Raw genomic sequence first — 20,831 nt, 5'->3', positions numbered from 1 at the left:
CTTTCACGTGGAATATACATTTTTTAAATTAAACTGTAATTTCTATCGCAATCAAATTAACTGAACTACTCGCAGTAGTGTTAATGTACTGGAAGCATTATTTGACAATAAACCTCATTTTAATTGGCATGCTGAGTTAATTTACAACTAAATAATTATAAATCCTCGCCCGTTTTATGGTATCCACCAGATAAACTTGATAACGATCAACATGTGACTTAGTAGAAATGGATGAGAGGTCTGGCCCACTAATCAAAGGCAAACTGTTACTTTCACAGGTCCGCCGTTTGTGCCTGTGTTGGGATCAATTCTCTTCATTCCAAAGAAATTGTTGCACCTGACGATGGCTGGAGAGTGGCGCCGTAAATATGGGCCACTGGTGGGACTTTTTCTCGGATCAAAACTCGCTGTAGCGGTTTGCGGTCCTAACGAAGTCTTGGAAGTCCTGCGAAGGGAGGAGTTCCAAGCTAGACCGGATGACATTTTGTTCAGGGATAGAGCGTTCGACAAGAAGCTTGGTAAGTTGTAATTTTAAACTCATAACACTTGTTCACAATTTATCCCTTGTACATTTTTGTGACACTGAATATCATGGCGTCAATGGTGACCTGAGGATTAAAAAAATCGAAAAAAAAAATACTTAGGCTACATTTTCAATAATGACATTATGGATGAATTAAGTTAGTTTTCAGCTATTGTTTTCATCATAATTTGTTCATTAATTGATTATTTAATTACAATTTTAACATTTTCTACAGTTATTGATACTGATGTGTAGAGAGGTATGTGCTTCAAAGAACTTCTCCAATCAATTACTACATTGTTTGCATATCAAATGGTCTTGAAATGTAAATTTTGTACAACTTTAGCAGCTGTTTGTTTTCGGTCCACAGAAGTGCGCCGATGAAAGCCCTAATTTTCCGATTTTATACAAAACAACTGAAGGGTTCAGAGCCATACAGTAGTGGGCCAAGCGCCATTTATTAAAAACGGAGAAAGCAAGAGTTAAAGTTAAGTGAATACAATAATTTAATATGTTTACTCTATATTATTTGCTATATATTTTCATTGAATTATGGTAATAACTTTATTTTAACCCTTGTTTTCTACGGGTTTAGTAAATGGCGCTTGGCCCACTATGGTTCTGAACCCTTCAATTATTATTTCAGTCAACACTGGGAATTGAACCCGAGAGCACCTAGTGATAGGGACACGCGCTAGCGCTGATGAACTGGAAGGCGTTATTCTATTTTAGGAAATTATACAGTAACGATATGACTTACTTTTTTTGTACTCCGTTATTTAATAATGCTGTATCAACTACTGGGTTATCCAGGGTCGATGGAATTGGTGATAGCGAAATGATATTTGGCGAGACAAGAATAAGTCTCGTCCTTTCAATTCCATAGTCTCTGTAAAACACTTGAGACACATCTATTGCACAATGTTTTTTGGCCGATCTTCATAAAAAATAATTCCCCCCCCCCGTCGCTGTTATTTATACTCGCTTTAACATCTTTGGTCATATTGCGAGTTAATCATTGGTTGAAATCCGAAGGCCTGTGGACTGTTGTTGAGATTGCTTCTATTGTTGTGAACTAGATGGCGATTGTATAATTATATATTACTGATTTGTTATGAATATGATTTCGGTGATGAATGAGGCCGGTGATATTCAGGGATGTTGTGGCCCGAATTTCCTTACGCAGGAGGAAAAAACCCTGAAAAACCTCAACGAGGAAATTCAACTCAACCGGGAATCGAACCTGGGCCCTCTGCGTAAGAGAGCAGCATGCTGACCTCTACACCACAGAGGTGGTCGAAAAATAAATAAATAAATAAATAAATAAAAAATAAATAAAAATAAATTATCAATAATTTTAATTTAGATAAAAATTTATTTTTGCATGTGTGATCGTCATTTGTTATTTATTGGTACGTGTAATTCATTTATTATTATTCGTATTTGTCGATAGGTGTTATTCATTTGTTATTTAGTTACCGCACGTGTGTTGTAAGTTTAACTTACCAGGTCTACTAAGAACGTCTATAAGATTGTTAAAAAACACGATCGGCCAAAAAGATCTTTTTTGTACTCCAGCATTATAAACAGTCTTTATCGTTAGTGAAAATCGTGCAAAATATCCCAGATCAGATATAGATTGCTCATTCCTATGTTAAAATCGGTTGCACTTTGAAGAGAACAACCGCCAGGATCGCCATCCGTCCGCCGTAAACGAACACGAGATGGCAGTACAGTCGCTAATGTAATTCAAATGGGAGTTATGACGTGACTCCTCATGTAACAACTAGATGGCAGCATGGTAAACCTGACAAAAGTTGTTACCGTTAAAACCTATAACGCCGAGCAATCTGGGTATATATTATGATCTAGGATAATATGCCACATTATTGTATCAGAGCCGTAAAATATTGCAATGCCAAATAAACGTCATGAGTTGTATTATGACGATATAAATTGTGCCGTTAGTCAACATTATGAAACGATTTGCCATTCTATAATATTTAATATATCTCTGTTGTCATGGCAACCTCTTTCTTCGTAGACCATGATATCAAACTTCTCATCATTACTAATCTGATTTTATTTAATTGTTTTATAATGATGTCGTATAAAAAATGAAACATACGAATCATGTTTATAAAGGATACACGGATATAGTAGTTATTGGATTCGTCAAAATTAGGAAATTCGTTTCGCTCGTTTCCTAAAAATAGACTCATGTCATAAAGGATAACATTAAAAACTTGTAAAAATTTGCTGTCAGTTTAAAATCAAGTGAATAAATATTCTATGTCAGATCTTAACGAGTTTTAATTTAATATTTCTGTTGAAAAGCGGAACCTCTCTACACTTTCAGGTGTCGTTTTCTCCGATGGTCCGTATTGGGTGGAGCAGAGAAGATTTGCTGTAAGACATCTGAGAGATTTTGGCTTCGGCAAGAAGTCAATGGAAGGAATGATCTTAGATCAGGTTGAAGATATTGTGAAGGAGATGAAGAATCATCCAATTATTCAGGTCAGATATGCCCTTTTTGTTAGTACTCCAGAAAATTTGTCAGTACATTCTAACTGATGTCTTCTTGCAATAATAATATGTGCCTTTTGAAAATTAAAATTACGACGCTATGTAGAGGTTGCGCTATGCGCTCGTGATCAAGGTCGAGCTCTTCTACCATGATTGGGAGCTAATATTGTCTCATCCCTGCTGTACAGTCACCATGCCAGCACTAATCAGACAGCATGGTAGTTCTTAAAGTTGAAAAACTCCAGGTGTTTTTTACGCATTTATCGATAATAGTATTATTATTTTATTTAGCCCTACCTCTTCTTGTTGTCTAGTAATAAAGAACAATTCACCCAGTAACCGACACCTATTGAAAACCATTACTGAAAACTAAAACTAAAGAAATGGCGTTCATTTAAATTTCAATCAAGTAATACAGTATATAGGGTAAACTAAATTTGTTTATGCTCGACCATGCCGAAATGTAGTAATTATACACCTGGTAGCAGATCTTTAATGCATGTCATTAAAGTACACCTACTCATTAAAGGTCAGGTCTTTCAGCCAATGACGACTCAGGTTACAACTGTTCAGCCAATGACAGGTCAGCTTTCTACCGTTATAAAACCGCAAATATCGATTATTCTCGGATATGCAATTCAAAGAGAATTAGCGAAAAGTCACGGAGGATGGAAATCCAATACTGTCGCAGAAGGTTATGTTCTGTTACTATAATAATTAGCGTTAATTGTAAATAATATTCAAATAAATTCAATTTGTCATCTCGTTTTTAAATGTCTAATTTAATTTCAATACTATCTCTGTAGGTTCTTATGGCCTAGCGAAGTCAATGTGGACATCTGTTCCTCGGAAAAAATCAATACTTTCGCGTCTGCGCACATCTCACAACATACGGAACATTGCTCCAGGTCAGATACAATAAAATTAATAATATCAAGTTAGAAATATGGTCGAGCATAAAAAGTCGTATGAAACTCGCCTATAATGGTAATTAAGAAGCTCGTATGAAAATTATGAAACTCGCTTGCGCTCGTTTCATAAATATCCATACTCACTTCTTAATTACCTTCATTATAGGCTCGTTGCATAATGTACTATTAATGCTGACCCGAACAGGTGAGCAGCCTGTTCAATGTGTCCATCCTGAACATGCTGTGGGGCATGATCGCCGGTGTCACATACGAGAGAAATGACGAGCGGCTGAAATATCTCTTCGAGAAGATTAATCGGGCATTCCGAGCGGGTAGTGCAGCTGGAAACGCAGCCAACGCCTTTCCTATACTGAGGAAGATTGCTCCCGGTCTGTCAGGATACAAACACGTAATGGACACCGTCAAGGATTTGCAAGATTTCTTCAGAGTAAGTATAATGAAAGGAACTGAAATATTTCTCCAGTGTAAGTGCACAGACAGGATCTAAATTATATCTCCAGGATAAGTGTACAAGTATTTCTCTAGGGCAACCGTGGCGAAAATGTGACTCGCGAGCATATTGTGGCTCGTAATGATAGCTATGCATTTCACTTGCTTCCTACCTCCCCCAACCCCCACCCTCTCACTCACTGGAGCCAAACTCCGTTCCATTTGTATTTGTCTCTAACCTGCGAGTGGCGTATCGTCGCAATGTCTCTCTCGAAACCATGTATTTCTACAAAAACAGGATGGGAGAACGCTTTTTTTCCTCCCAATATGATGAAAATATTAAATGTATAATTTGTTTACAAGTATTACGAGAAAAACAGTTGTATAAGAAAAAACGGCATTATGCTACATGTAACTCATGAAATATTAAAAGGTTGTGTTATTATTATTATTATTATTATTATTATTATTATTATTATTATTACTACTACTACTACTACTACTACTATTATTATTATTATTATTACTATTACTATTATTATTATTATTATTATTATTATTATTATTATTATTATCTCTGTACGTCGATCCTTTCTCAGCAATGCGGTTAGAGCTTCAATTTAAACTCACAGATTTACAATGTAATGTTAAATGAAAACTAGATGTAAGGACTTGACAAATGTTGAATTTTTCAAATTGTTGCCAAAAAATAAATATCCGAAGCTTCGTTCTTTTGCTTGCTCCGTTGAAGCCATGTTCGCTACAACTTAAGTTTGTGGAAAATTATTTTCAACAATGAAAACAGTAAAAACCAAATTTCGATTAAGACTGACAGACAAATACCTTCGTGATCAACTACGACTGGCAGTAAGTGACATATTTCCTGATTTTGAACTCTATCGCAGAGACATTCTGAAGACAGTTAATTTTAGTTTGTGATAATGTGTCCTATGTTTTCTTATTCATTTCCTTCTTCGTTACACGTACTAAGCATTAGTTTGGAACCTTGTACTGTATAAAATTATATTTAAGTGATTGACGTAAGGAAAATGAAAATCCTTTAATAAGTCAGGCAGTTGCTTCACTTCCCCTTTGGGTTTCCGCCTTCCTCCATAGATGCTATGCACGTTGCAAGTTACATAGTGGCTCGGCGCACGATCACATTTTCGCCATGGCTGCTCTAGGGTATGTGTACTGACAGAATCTGAAGTATACTCGTATCTCCAGGGTAAGTGTACAAGTATTTCTCCAAGGTAAGTGTACTGACAGGATCTGAGTATATCTCCAGGGTAAGTGTACTGACAGAATCTGAGGTATATCTCCAGGATAAGTGTACAAGTATTTCTCCTGGGTAAGTGTAATGACAGGATCTGAGTATATATCCAGGATAAGTGCACTGACAGGATCTGAAGTATATCTCCAGTGTAAGTGTACCGAGAGGATTTGAATTATTCCTTCGGTGTGAGTGTAGTGATGGAATTTGAAGTATGTCTCCAGGGTAAGTGTATTGACAGGATCTGAAGTATATCTCCAGGATAAGTGTACAAGTATTTCTCCTGGGTAAGTGTAATGACAGGATCTGAATATATATCCAGGGTAAGTGCACTGACAGGATCTGAAGTATATCTCCAGGATAAGTGTACCGAGAGGATTTGAAGTATTCCTTCGGTGTGAGTGTAGTGATGGAATTTGAAGTATTTCTCCAGGATAAGTGCACTGACAGGATCGGAAGTATACCTCCAGGGTAAGTACTGAGAAGATCTGAACTATATATCCAGGGTAAGTTTACTGAGGATATCTTAAGTATTTTTCTAAGGTAAGTGTACTGAGAGAATGTGAAGTATTTCTCCAGAGTAAGTGTACTGAAACGATCTGGACTGAGTGATTTGCACTTCATTTGAATAAGTTTAATGCAAAAGTTCTACATAACTGCTTCAGAATATTGCACTTAGAGATGTACACATCCTTTCAGAGATAGAGTGTGTTGAGAGAATCTTCATATTTGTAATGTGTTTACTCATAGCACATGTAGGATATCTTTGGTATAAAAACTAAGTTAGATCCCTTGTACTTCAGAATATTGTAGTGATTGGATATGTAGAGGTATAGGGTATTTCTTCAGAAGAGGTCTACTGAGAAAATATACACAACATATATAGAATAAATGAAACAGGATTACAGGGTAATTTCAATTCATTGTACTGAAATAATTTATGCATATCATGAAAAACCTCCTGTAGGAATCACCTAACTTTAATCAGAATAGATGATTATTCTGCAAATTGACACAACTGGCATTGCTTCTCTGCACCGAATTCTCATTTTACTGTATTTAAACAGTTCTTCTAGTACCCTTTCCTTCATGCCTTCCTGAACATCATTCATCCAGCTATTGTTCGGTAGTCCATATATCTTTATCCCTGGTGGTATCCGTTCTAGAATCTTCTTTCAGTTTGATTTTGATTTGTGTATCCTAACTCAACCGAGAAACCGAGATGTAAATGGAAGTATAATATTAAAATGAATTGAAGGAGGTGGAATATAATGGTAGAGACTGGATTAATCTTGCGATAATTGAATAGGTATGTCCGCCAAATTGCTTATTGAAATCACTATGCTATATTTAGCAAAATATTAGAACTTGAGTACACGTAACAATACAAGAATATGAATATATCGTGTGGAATCATCATGGCTAACAAGAAGAAGTAGTCACATCGATGTCAAAGTTTTGTATGGGGATTTTTTTGGTGAAAATACAGAAAAAATAAAAGACCCGTGTGTAGCTTTCTCCCCATAGGCCTTAATTCTCCTGAAAAAAAAATATATTTGGGTAAATGTTTCAATATTCCTATGTATTGAAAATGCAATTTAACATCGTTGAAAAAGTATGATTTTTTTTTGGTTCATAGAGAATAAAATATCAGTATTAATATATTTACACGAAATCATGGTACTTCAAAGAACAAACTTTAAACATTATTAAGTTTTAACGTGTATTATGTTTCAGGAAATAATCAAGGAGCACGAAAAGACAATCGATGAAAATAACCCAAGAGATTTAATAGACGTGTACTTGAGGGAGTTGAAACAGCAGAGCAGCAATCCAGATACCACCTTCACAGGTAAACTGGTTAAGGAAAGTTGCTAAAGAAAAAAAAAATTATAGGAACTAACGTTTAAATCGATGCTGAAGTTTAACTCGACGGAGGCGAGTGGAGACGCGGGCGTAATGTGAACTATCGCCATGACGCTATACGAACGCAGGAGAAGTACAAGTGGCGCTCCGGCCTGCAGGACTCCACTGGCCTCGGTCGAGTAATACTAACCAAAACAGTGAGTTAGAATATGATTATGGTTAAACGGCATAACTTAATGAAATTAAAAGTAGATACAGAAATACTAAGAAAAAGAGATACAGTACGTTGTGGTGTGAAAGGATATCGAAGTTTCACCTTATTTTATTATTTAGGTTGGCCATTAATACATTATGTGTCCCATTTTTTATGTTATTTTATTCAATACTTACCCAGTTTTTTTTCTAAATTTTTAACGAGGTTCCATATAGGTTGATATGTGGAACAGTAACATTAGAAAATCTTCTTGCAAATCATCGTTTTTTTCCGTAATCACTCTTTTCAGCCACCGGCAAAGCTCAGTCGGTTAAGGCGCTTGCCTGCCGATCCGGATTTTCGCTCGGGTGCGGGTTCGATTCCCTCTTCGCTTTTTTCCTAGGTTTCTCCCAACCGTAAGGAAAATTCCACGTAATCTATGGCGAATCCTCGGCGTTACCTCGCCAAATATCATCTCGCTATCATCAATTTCATCGACGCTAAATAACCATGCATTTGATATAGCGCCGTTAAATAACCAAGTAAACAAAATCACTCTTTTCCGATAAGTCTGTACCATTAAAATCTTTTGCTGTAATGTTTTTTTTTAAATTTCTGTGTTGCTATGTGAACGAGCTAATCTAAACACTTCACTAACACAATAAGAAGAATAACACGCAATATAATGCCAATATAGCCACTATAACAGATTTACTGGAATGGACTGACGAGCGTACTATTTAATAGAGATAATTTACTTACATAACGTAGATCGATCGGGCGACGCCATGCAATAGATATCAGCATTGTAGGCTACTACTTGTTTCATGTAATATTTCGAATCACTGTTGCCTATATTTTTATATTATTTGGGGTTACGTATGCCACTAGTTGAGTAGTGAGGGCCACATACAGAAATCTTTCCCAAAAGTGGGTCGCAATTTACAAAATTTAGGAAATATTGCGTTAGATTAACTATAAGCAATTTATTTTAAATTTGAATATGGAAACTGTGCAGTTGAAAGTCTCATCACGCTCTGCCTGGATATGTTCATTGCTGGCAGCGAGACCACGAGCAATACGTTGGGCTTCTCCATGCTGTACATGGTGCTGTACCCCACAGTGCAGGCCAAGGTGCAAAGAGAGCTGGACGCCGTGATAGGCAGGAACAGACGACCGTCCCTTGAGGACAGACCGAGGTACAGTATATTACCGTTCATTATTTTAAAAGCATCCTTTAGGCTACGTATTCCACCTTATACAAACATAAAATATTATTATTATTATTATTATTATTATTATTATTATTATTATTATTATTATTATTATTATTATTATTATTATTATTATAACAGTCTTGAATTAGGCCTCCTGGTCTGATCCGCGTCCAGAAGAAAGTTGGTATTTCCATCTCTTCCTTGGTCTTCGGATGTCTTGTTTTCCATGAGGTGTATAGTCCAATAGTCTCTTGGGTAACCTATTGTTGGGCATTCTTAATACATGTTGATACCAGTTGTTGCGATAAGATTCTATAGCATCCGTCATCAAAACACTGCACGGTCGGGCTAGTGTCTCTTACCCGCGGACAAGACACAGCCCTAGGATACAATCGTCGCTGCTGGCGAGTATGCTGTCTCTCTATCCTTTGTGCACGACGGAGCAGTGTTCCTTACCCTCCACGCACTCTATCCATTTCAGCGAGTGCTAACGACCACTGTTCCATAGTATCCGTGATGGCGGTGATGTTCAAGTCTGTTCGGATGTCAGCGTTCCTTTTATGGTCGTAAAGAGTAGGCTATATCTCAACAATCCACATTTCAGCAGCTAATATTCTTCGAAGTTGCCCTTTCGTTAATGACCATGTCCATGGATGGGCAACTCGTGCTCTCAAAGTGTGAACACAACCTCAGTGCAGGTAGAACGGACTCTATATCTGTATGCGATTCTTACAAGAAACAACTTTGCTCGCGTCTGCAGTAAGTGGTGGCACGTTTAAAGTGAAAAACAATATAATCACCAGATCATTTCCATTTAGTAATGAGTCAAAAAAGAAAGATTCTTTTTTATCAAGAAGAGAGGTTAAGCTTACATTATGTTCTATTACACTTTCTTACGCATGATATTTCATGTTACAAATAAATGCAGTGAAGGTTTTAGTAAAGAAATACTGTCTATATCTGCTTTAGAATACCTAAAGGTAAAAATGGGATATCAACAAGGTGAGACTGATATCAAATACGCTATCGTTAGCACGTCGTGCGTGCGAGTTACAGAATTGCACGACATATGATCGCCTAGCTAAGAGCATTTATGGATAAATTTGAAATGTGACAGTATCATGTAGACCATAGACAACTTCAATTTCCTTCACTGTAAACTATCTTGAAGAATGATGAGAAAAACTTCTTATCAAATATGTTGTTGTTGTTTTCTAATGCCAGGCGTTTGACAATAAAGTCATTTGACCTCTTGCACTCCAACATTTTTCAAAGATATTATCATGACCAGCCACTGAAGCACAGATTTTGAGGTGTTCCGAATCCATTTCTTGGTTTGAGTTGCACAATGGATAGTTGGGGGACTGATATATTCCAATTCTATGCAGGTGTTTGGCCAAACAATCATGGCCTGTTGCCAATCTAAATGCAGCTACAGACGATTTTCGTGGTAAATCGGGAATTAACTGTGGATTTTGATGCAGAGAGTTAAACTTTTTCCCTTGGGATTGTGTTATCAAATTTTGTTTGTTGAAGTCTAAGTATGTAGATTTAATAAATCTTCTTACAGAGTAATACGTAGATTTAGTAACAGGTTTGTAAATAGCAGTGCTGCCCTTCTTTGCTAAAGCATCCGCATTCTCGTTTCCCAGGATTCCACAATGGGATGGTATCCATTGGAATACAACTCTTTTATTAAGTGATATTAATTGAGAGAGCATTTTAGTTATTTCTGCTATCAAATATAAGACCCTACTTCAAGCCCTACAGCAGAATTCACTGGTAAATTTGGAGAAACAGTGGCAATTGACAAGGAATTGAGATTTTTCTGAAATCTTTTTGACTTACAGCCGATGGAAGATCCTGAAAGTTTATATCTTGAATTGATAAATCTACAGAACAGCACGCCACTCAGATTCCAGCGAAATCAGGAATCGAACTGTTCTTAATGCTGCCTAAGTCAGAATTTATAAATATACTCTTTGCTTCGATATATAGTGTATGTGCTTGAGTCAGAGTTTAATACAAGAAAGAAGTGTAAAAGCTCTCATTTAAAAAATACTTCCTTGAATTTGCGATTGTTTGCGAATACTTTTTAATGTATAAAGACTTGTAAATTCACGCGTTCTACGTTTAAAGTAACATAATAAAAATAATAACAAGTAGTGTAGGCCTAATAATCAATAAGTGTTGCAGTTATGTTTGTTGTATCTTCAAAAAGTTGCATTCAGTTTGTGTTTCCAGTACTAAACTAATTTACAAAGCAAGGAAACAATATAATTTTGTTATGTGTGTGTAGGTACAGTCTGTCTAAAATTACTATAATTATTGTACCATGCTTCATTCTGAAATTCAAATCATGGAGTAGATATCACAACCGCCTACATGAGCCGCCAGGGCGCACCGTGGCAGTGAACTGCTTTTGCAGCGAAACTACAAACAACTTGTAACTGCTGCGGCTGGCTACGTCTATCTTTCTCTCTTTCAAGGTTTTTTAGCACTTTATGAGCACGAATTGCCCATCCATGACCATGTCTCTGATCCATATAATAATGTCGGGACTGCCATAACTTTATATAATTTCAAAATTGTTTCTGGTCGAACTTTCTTTAATAGAGTTGATTTGATGTTCTTAACAGTTGCTGATATTTTGCTAGTTTAATATCTACATCCCTGGAGTTTATATAAGAAAAATTGCAGCCAAGATAGTTGAATGTGTTGACTTGTTCTATACAATTATTATTGACTGCAATTTTTGATCTCATATGGTTCTTTCCTTGGAAGGCCATGATTCTGGTTGTATTTATAGAGATTTCCAAAATTATACTTTTTTGCTATCTTGTATAGTGTATGTATTGTTCTTTGTAAATTGTCTTCAGAATTTGCTAAGATTATCTATCGTAATGTAATGTGTTAATTGGGAAGTTGTCAATCATAAAATTTGTGAGCAATTCATCTTCCCAATTTTTGTTAAAGCGATTTATATAAATATTAAATAAGGTGGGTCAGAATGGGCAGCCTTGCTTTACTCCTTGATTTATTATTCTAGCTCCCTTGCTTAAAGTGTTATTTACTTTTAATTTTATTTTTGTGTTTTTGTACATATTTTTGATTGTGTAAATTAAATGTTGGGGTATTCCCATTTCAACTAAAACATCCCAAAGTTTTGTTCTGTCAACTGTATCGAATGCCTTATGGTAATCAATGAATGCCAAGTGCGTTGTTATATTAAATTCTCTATGTTTCTCAATAATTTTTGCTAGTGTGGAGAAACCGTCAATGCAGGATTATTATTATTATTATTATTATTATTATTATTATTATTATTATTATTATTATTATTATAGCTATCATGACCGTCACAATTACCGTTATTATTACATCACTATGGTTCGAATAAAGTAGCTGTATCAGGTTATGCTGTATAGCTATATAGGATAAAGACTTGACTTGCTTCAGAACACTACCCCCTTTCACTAGCTAAAACTCTACCTGTTGGGAAAGCGCTCCCCACCCCCTAGTTAAAACATCAGTGAACTAGCTGACGGACACGGATGTCTATCCTGATACAGCTACTTTATCCGAACCATACAAACACACATTCTTCTTCTCTTCATCAGTGCCATCACTATCACAATCACCATTACAGGAGACATTACAACTATCATCAACATTAACAATAACACTATAAGCATTTTAATCATTTTAGATTACATTTATCACCACTATAATATTTATATAAAGTGTTCGGTCTATTCCGTACTCATTAAACTTGGACATTCTATCTGTACTGCCGGCACGATGTAATCACGACACCCGCTTTGGTCACCGCTGATATAAAGTGATCACAAAACACGAATTCACCCATCGAACTGCAAACCTGGAATCCACTAAAGAGCTAACAACTTCATAAAACCACCAATATACCGTGCTCGTATTGTTTACTATATGATTAGATGACATAACATTATGTAGTAACATAATGAGATATTGAACATCATCCTCCACTGTTATGCAGACTTCCGTACGTGGAAGCAGTGTTGGCAGAGCTTATGAGGGTTTCCTCCACTGCACCCATTGCTGCTCCACACCGAACGGAAAGAGACACCCAACTCAATGGATATTTCATTCCTAAGGTGCGTATCAAGTATAGGGATATCACTTTATTTTTACCAACATATTAACATTAACCTGGCTATACTCGGAAATACTGTTACTCCGTTCCATTACAGGAGTTTGGTGTTACTAGTGCAATATGTTTATTTATTTATTTATTTATTTAAATTTAAATATACAGAATAAAGAATATAATTACAAAACAAACAAGAGAAATAGAAATAAAATAATACAAGCAATATAAAAAGAAGATACAGTAGTATTAACAAAATTTGAGACCGAATGAGCAGCGCTCGTGCTCGGTCGTAGTTCAGATATAATATTAAAATAATAATAATAATAATAATAATAATAATAATAATAATAATAATAATAATAATAATTTATTTATTTATTTATTTATTTAATGTGCTGCACAACAGCCAGTGGCCAATTACAGTTCAGCACAAATATAACAAAAACATAAAACAAAAATAATTATTACACATAAATATAATTACAATTAATTACAATAATGACCATGAATGGATAACTAAGAATACTATGAGACAATGTTAATTTAGTATAATGCCTAAAATAATACATAAATGATAAATCGTTGCCAAGAGCAAACTAAGTCTATACATTGAAGGGATCGAATTCTCAGCCATGCATGTTGGCATTTTTAATGCATCTGGAGACTGGTGAAAGAAATTTCGAATTTCTAATATAGAAAAGTTTGTGGGCTCTCATATCTTTTGTTGGAATACGTAAGGTAATATTGTTTAAGAAAGAGTCACAGGATATATCACCTTTGAGGACTTTACAAAAGAACAGATAATCTAGCTCATGGCGTCTAGCATATAGATTTTGACAATTAAAATATTTACATTTTCTCTCATAACTATGCCCGGAATTAATGGGCAGAAATCTGAATGAACGTAAGGATATAAATTTTCTTTGTATATTTTCTAATTTAGCCGAGTCCGTAGTTGTAATCGAGTTCCAAACTACAGATGCATATTCGAGTTTCGATCGCACCAATGTATAGTATAGCATTAAAAGAGAATCGGGCGTGGAAAAAGAATAAGTTATTGACCGTATTATTCCTAGCATTCTGATTGCGTGATTGTAAATGTAATCAACGTGACTATGAAAATACAATTTACTGTCAAAGAATATTCCCAAATCTTTTACGCAATCTGTTCTGTTAATTAGTACATTATTTAGATAATAATTAAATTTCAGTGAAGAAGTTTTTCTAGAAAAGGTTATTACCAGGGAAAGGATTTATATGTAAATACATATTTACTTATAAAGCTAATATAATTTATATTTTGCATTATCTTTATGTTTCACAATGTGTAGGGTTGAAAAATCCTACTTTTATTTTCCATATTTTTCCATATTTTAGAGTTTAGTACATATTTTCGTTAATTTCCATATATTTTCCATATTTCATATAAAACAGTCCATATTATATTAGGTTTAACAATAAAACAAAACAAAATTCCATTAACTTTTAAAAATACATTTCAACAATAGAGATTTAAACACATGTTCAGTAATCCCTTTAACATCAGAGTTATTTGAAAATTAGCAGTCCTATCAACAATGGGAAAGTAAGTTACAAAACTGTATTAATTTAATTTAAAATTTTTAACAGACTTCAGTTGTGCAGCTCAACAGTTAAATGCCAGTCAGAGTACACATAGGTTCAGTTTTGTAAATCATACTATAAAGACGGTAAATATGCCAAAAGTACGTCATTCAGTCAATTTAAAATCAAAACTAACAAGTTACATTTCAGAATTTAAAGAAGATGGTTTATCAACTGACAATAAAATATTATTTTGTAATTTGTGTCAGTGTGCAGTATCATCTACACAAAAGTTCCTGGTGCAACAACACATTACAACTAGTAAACATCAGGCCAACAAACAACTAAATTCCAAGCAGAGACAATTGTTTTTAACACAACCAACAACATCGAATATAAGATCTGAGTTTAACATCGACCTGTGCCGTTCTCTCATCTCTGCTGATATTCCTCTCTACAAACTAAAGAATAAGGTCTTCAGGGAATTCCTTGAAAAATATACTCAACATACAATCCCGGATGAGTCAACACTTAGGAAGACGTATGCTCCATCCATCTACGATGAGACAATACAGAAGATAAGAGATGAAATTAAAGATAGTTCAATTTGGGTTTCCATTGATGAGACTCCCGACAAAGAAGGTAGACTTGTTGGTAATGTAGTTATCGGTTTGTTAAGTGAACAATATTCTGAACGAATTCTTTTACATTGTGATGTTCTAGAAAAGTGCAATAACAAAACTATAGTTAAACTGTTCAACGAAGCTATGGGTATCCTGTGGCCAAAGGGTATTATGTACGATAATGTGTTATTCTTTATTAGCGATGCTGCCCCTTATATGGTCAAAGCTGGACAAGCATTATCTGTTGTATATCCTAAATTGACTCATTTTACTTGTGTGGCGCATGCATTTCATCGTGTGGCAGAAGTGGTCAGAGACAATTTCCCTAAAGTAGATTTGTTGATTTCATCAGTGAAAAAAGTATTTCTCAAAGCTCCCAGTAGAGTTAACGTGTTGAAAGAAATGTACCCTGAAATTCCATTGCCACCAAAGTCAATTTTAACTAGATGGGGTACATGGCTAGAAGCAGTTGAATATTATGCCGAACATATAGACTCTATTAACAATGTTCTCCTTGCATTGGACTCTGAAGATGCAGTCTCAATTGATACTGCGAAAACAGTTACCTGTGACATAAGTGTGAAGAATGACTTAGCTCACATTCAGCATACATTTTCATGCATCATAAAAACGCTCAAAAGTCTCCAAAATAGGCACCTTTCACTATCTGAAAGTTTTGAAATTATAAATAGTACTGTGGAACAACTGAATCGTGGTAGAGGTAAAGTTGCAGATGCAGTAAGAGCTAAGGTGGACACTGTACTTTCAAAAAACCCTGGATATGAAGAACTACAAAAGGTTGTTGCTGTGATGAGTGGTGAATCAACAGTGAAGATTAACTTGGACTTATCCCCAGCAGACATTGTGAAATTGAATTATGTACCAGTTACTTCTTGTGACGTCGAACGCTCTTTTAGTCAGTATAAATCTATCCTCAGAGACAATAGAAGAAGATTCACTTTTCAGCACTTGAAAGAAATGTTTGTAACCTATTGTTATGGTAACAGACAATAAAAATTGTGTTTTGTTGAAACTACATTGGAAGATAAGGTACGTCCATTATATTTTTTGTTTAGTTTGATTAAAATGTACCAATATTTAACGTACATAGTCATTTTTTTATAATTTTAAGTCCATATTTAATTCCATATTTTGGTAAAAATCCATATTTAATTCCATATTTTGGTAAAAATAACTACATATATATTTACATATTTCATATATTTTTAGTCCATATAAATCCGTTCCCTGGAGTTTTGGATACGTTAATTTTCATACCATTGTCTTCCGACCATTTAGCGACTGAATTAATGTCACATTGAAGTGATTGACAGTCAGTACTACTTTTGATTGTGCGAAAAATTTTTAAATCGTCTGCAAATAATAAACAGTCAGAACTTAATCTTTTACATATATCATCTATGAATATAATAAATAGGAGAGGTCCTAAAGTAGATCCCTGCGGGACTCCGCAATTTATATTATAAGAATAAGAGTGTATATTAAACAGTCTAACACATGAAACTCTATTACTTAAATAATTTTCGAACCACTTTACGTAGCTTACAGAAAGGCCAATATTTCCTAACTTATCAAGAAGGATATAGTGCGGAACTACATCAAAAGCTTTGCTGAAATCAAAATATATTGAATCAGTTTGTCCCTGCGTTTCAATTATTGGTACAATTTGATTTAGATATGTGACCAGGTTAGTGACAGTGGATTTAGTTTTAGTAAATCCATGTTGTGAAGAATTGAGCTTGTTTTTCACATAAAACGATATATGTCTGTGAATAATGGTTTCAAAGATTTTTGAAAAGTTATTTAGGATCGAGATAGGTCTGTAGTTTCTGACATCATTTCTTTTTCCGTTTTTAAATATAGGAATAATTGCAGCTTGTTTCCATAGTGAGGGAAATTCACCATTTTTCAAACTAATATTAAATATGTGGGCTAAAAGAGGAATAAATATAATAGAGCATCCTTTAATTATAATGTTTGGAATACCGTCAGTGCCAGTTGTTTTTGTTGGTTTAAGTTTTTTAATTGCTTTACGAACGTCATCATGTGTTACTTTAGGTATAGGTAATGAGTCTGTTATATTCGTAATAATGTTTTCATATGTATGGCTGTGTTTAGTCTGAACAGATTTGAAGTGATCAGCAAAAGCATTGACAATGTCTAACTGATCTGTGATGTGTTTATCGTTAAGAATTAATTCAGAGGGATAATTATCTGTCTTCCGAAATGATTCAACATATTTCCAAAACTTTTTTGGTTCCGTTTTAAGATTTTCATTAATATTTTGAAGCCATGATAATTTATCCGATTTAATTTTAGATTTCACAAGTTTTCTATAGTAGGAAAATGTTTGATAATAAAATTCAGTTTTGAATTTTTTATATTTTTTATGTGCATGGTCTTTCTTTCTAATAAGTTTACGTAAGGTGTTAGAAAACCATTGTGGATAACTAGACCTTTTGACTCGAGTGACAGGAACTGCCTGGGATATGACACTATTAACTACTGAACATAGTGAGCTAGCTGCATCGTTAACATCGACAGCTTGGTAAACACAGGACCAATCGTAATCATATAGACTCCAATATAAGTTCAAGTAATCACCTTGAGAATAATTTGGGAAAGAATTTTGTTGATTCTGGGGGGAAAAATTTAGTGTGACTTCAAGAGTTATTGTTAAGGGAGGATGATATTCATCCTGCAAGACTAGCGAGTGAGTGGCCAGATTGACCTTAGTCTCGGTTAAATTTGTAAATACAAGATCAAGTAAGTTTTTGTTATTAACTGTTGAATTTACTTGTTTCAATCCAAGAAAGCAAGAAGATGAAAATAACTCTTGAGCCTTAATTTTGGAGTAGTAATGGATGTTATTAGCACAACAACCAGATGACCAATTCATACCAGGAGTATTAAAATCGCCGAGAAAAACTACTCTATTATTGTGTGTATCGAGATGATTTTCAAGAAAATTTAGATAAGATTTTAGAAACTTTGGATCAGTATCAGGTGGAAAGTAATGATTACCAATTAACAAATTGAATCCGTCTTCCATAGGAATCTCAACCCATATACACTCGCTAATGAATTCTAAGTCATGTCTCCGGTATACTACAGGTATTTGATTGCTGACAGCTATTAAGACACCACCACCACGGGTTTTATTGGTATCCTCAAATTTTCTATCACCACGAAGAATGGTATAATAATTAGGGAATAAATTATTATACTCAACAATATAATAATAATAATAATAATAATAATAATAATAATAATAATAATAATAATAAATAAGTAAAATAAAATAGGAACTAAAATATAATTACAGCGGCAATGGAATTATATAATATAATATTAACACTAGAGAAGAATAATATCGCACGTGAAAAGTAGGACTAATATATATTTCAAAATTATAGAATAAAAATATAATATAGGTTGATTAATTCGTACACATAGGCTATAAATTTATTTAATCAAATTGAAGATATTAACACGTTTCTAATTTTCTTGTTATATGTTAGTGGGTTACATGTTAGAAGTTCTGTGTGTAATTTAGTTAAAGCATTGTACAACCGAGGGCCAAAATTAATGCTATGCTTTAGACCAGCAGATGTGAGACATTTAGGTTCTACTAATGTTGAGATTAATTTTTGTACTTCCACCCCAAACAATTATACCATATTGAATGATAGACTGAATAATGGCCAAATAAACATTTCGTAGAACTCTAATAGGTAAGTAGCATCGAAGATTGATTTGTACTCTTGTTGTAAACAAATCATTTTACTAGTTGTAGGAGGAGAGAAAAGTAGTGTATCCATTTATGTTACAGGGACATACGATATTAGGATTTTTAGTCTGATCATTACTTTTACGTTATTTTATCAAAATACAGTAGTGTAGTAAAATTTTTTTCTACAAACTCAACTCCTCAGGCGGTTTTATTCATTATATAATGGCTACTTTATTCAGCATATTACCGTACTTTCGGTAAATCTAATCTTCACTTCTGCTTAGTCCACACAGATAAAGTTATTCAGTCATGCTACACACAGTACCTGTGCGAAATAAGCAGGGGCGGGTATTTACGGAGATTGCGAAAATCACGACATAGGCCTAATAGGCTAGATATACAATAGATTTTTACTAATCTGTACGAATTAAGTGATTCTGATTAATAATATGCGGATAAAACAATCACGACAAATCGCGAAATAGAGTTCTAATAGCGAAATATGAATACATTCGCGAATTATTATTATTATTATTATTATTATTATTATTGTGTCGTTTTATAGCGAATTTCATATTCTGAGTTTTTTTCGGACTTTTTTTCATTTGAATTTTTTGCACATTCAAGTAGGCTACATTACATGGTATTCCAAGTATTCTAATTACATTAGTGAACTCAAAAGACGGAGAATTCAACATTTCACTAATAATTTGAAAGTATTATTTGAGGACTGCAAGTTTTTTTACGTTTTTAATGAATGTGTGTTAAATACAGTCTCAATCCAACAAATATTGCCTATTGACCATACCGTACCTTTACCAGAATCCAATGAATCTTTAATGTTAATTATTTGGAAAGTAATATTCATACTGAGTTAATACTCCAATTTCAAAATAGTTGTATTTTCCAAAATTTTCATTAATATCCAACAAGAGTACAAATCAATCTCCAACAATCTCCGCCGACACCAATATTAAAAAACACAAATGATAAAATTAATCTCCATAAATACCTGCCCCTGGAAATAAGCTTCAATAATATAGGCTCTCTCTTCTATGGAAAACGCAACCATATTTCTGAAACACACTATACTCCGTACTATCTACTTCACTGCTAGCGGACTTCGTTTGCTACAGCGGCCGTAAGTTTGTGTGGCTGACGGAAGAAAGAACATTAGTGAAAGGGGTAGGAGTCAAGTACATTCAGAAACGCAGGTACAATAAAAATGCAAGTAAAAATAAAGTGATGTCCCTGTACAATATGGGTACAGGTTATTATGACTGTTAGGATTTCAACTTAAGATAATAACTTTAATCTCAAGTATTTCACATTCATGGAATGAAACTACAATAGCATGTTGCTGATCCTTCCACTTAGACAAGCCAAATCGTGACCCATAACAGAGGAGGATTTCGCAACCATTATCCTCAATTTCACTATGAATAAAAAATGCGCCTTAACTGACACAAATGAAACCACGGAATGTCAATATGATTTTGTGTACAAAATATATCCTTGATTCAATGCCAACTGTCGTGCAACCGTTGCAATGACATCTACGTTAAGTGACTGGAAGATTATTCAAAATAGAGCTTTAAGAAATTTATTGGCTTTTCATTATTTGACTCCATTTAAATATCTATATCAATTTTCTTTCGTTATACCAATCGAATCAATTATCAAATTAGGCACTGCTATTTTCATGTACAAAGTATTAACAATTTAATACATAGTAATATTATATTTCAGTTTAATAAAGATATACATACTTATTTAACAAGACAAAAGAAAATATATGTT

At 34.2% G+C, this 20,831-nt stretch overlaps 1 protein-coding gene across 1 annotated transcript in view; it reads left to right on the top strand.

The window, feature by feature from the left end:
* The window catches only part of LOC138709376 (methyl farnesoate epoxidase-like), a 31,029-nt gene that overhangs the window by 3,762 nt on the left and 6,436 nt on the right, over positions 1-20,831 (top strand). The window contains exons 3-8 of the mRNA XM_069840112.1: positions 279-518; positions 2,883-3,040; positions 4,166-4,408; positions 7,421-7,535; positions 8,761-8,941; positions 12,978-13,095. Of these exons, the coding sequence (XP_069696213.1) occupies positions 279-518; positions 2,883-3,040; positions 4,166-4,408; positions 7,421-7,535; positions 8,761-8,941; positions 12,978-13,095 (1,055 nt within the window). The remainder of the gene's footprint in view (positions 1-278; positions 519-2,882; positions 3,041-4,165; positions 4,409-7,420; positions 7,536-8,760; positions 8,942-12,977; positions 13,096-20,831) is intronic.

This window comes from Periplaneta americana, chromosome 11 (assembly GCF_040183065.1).
Source record: "Periplaneta americana isolate PAMFEO1 chromosome 11, P.americana_PAMFEO1_priV1, whole genome shotgun sequence".
In the NCBI taxonomy this organism is placed as follows: Eukaryota; Metazoa; Arthropoda; class Insecta; order Blattodea; family Blattidae; genus Periplaneta; species Periplaneta americana.
The sequence above is the reverse complement of the archived record's forward strand: the minus strand, read 5'-3'. Positions and strand labels throughout refer to the sequence as shown.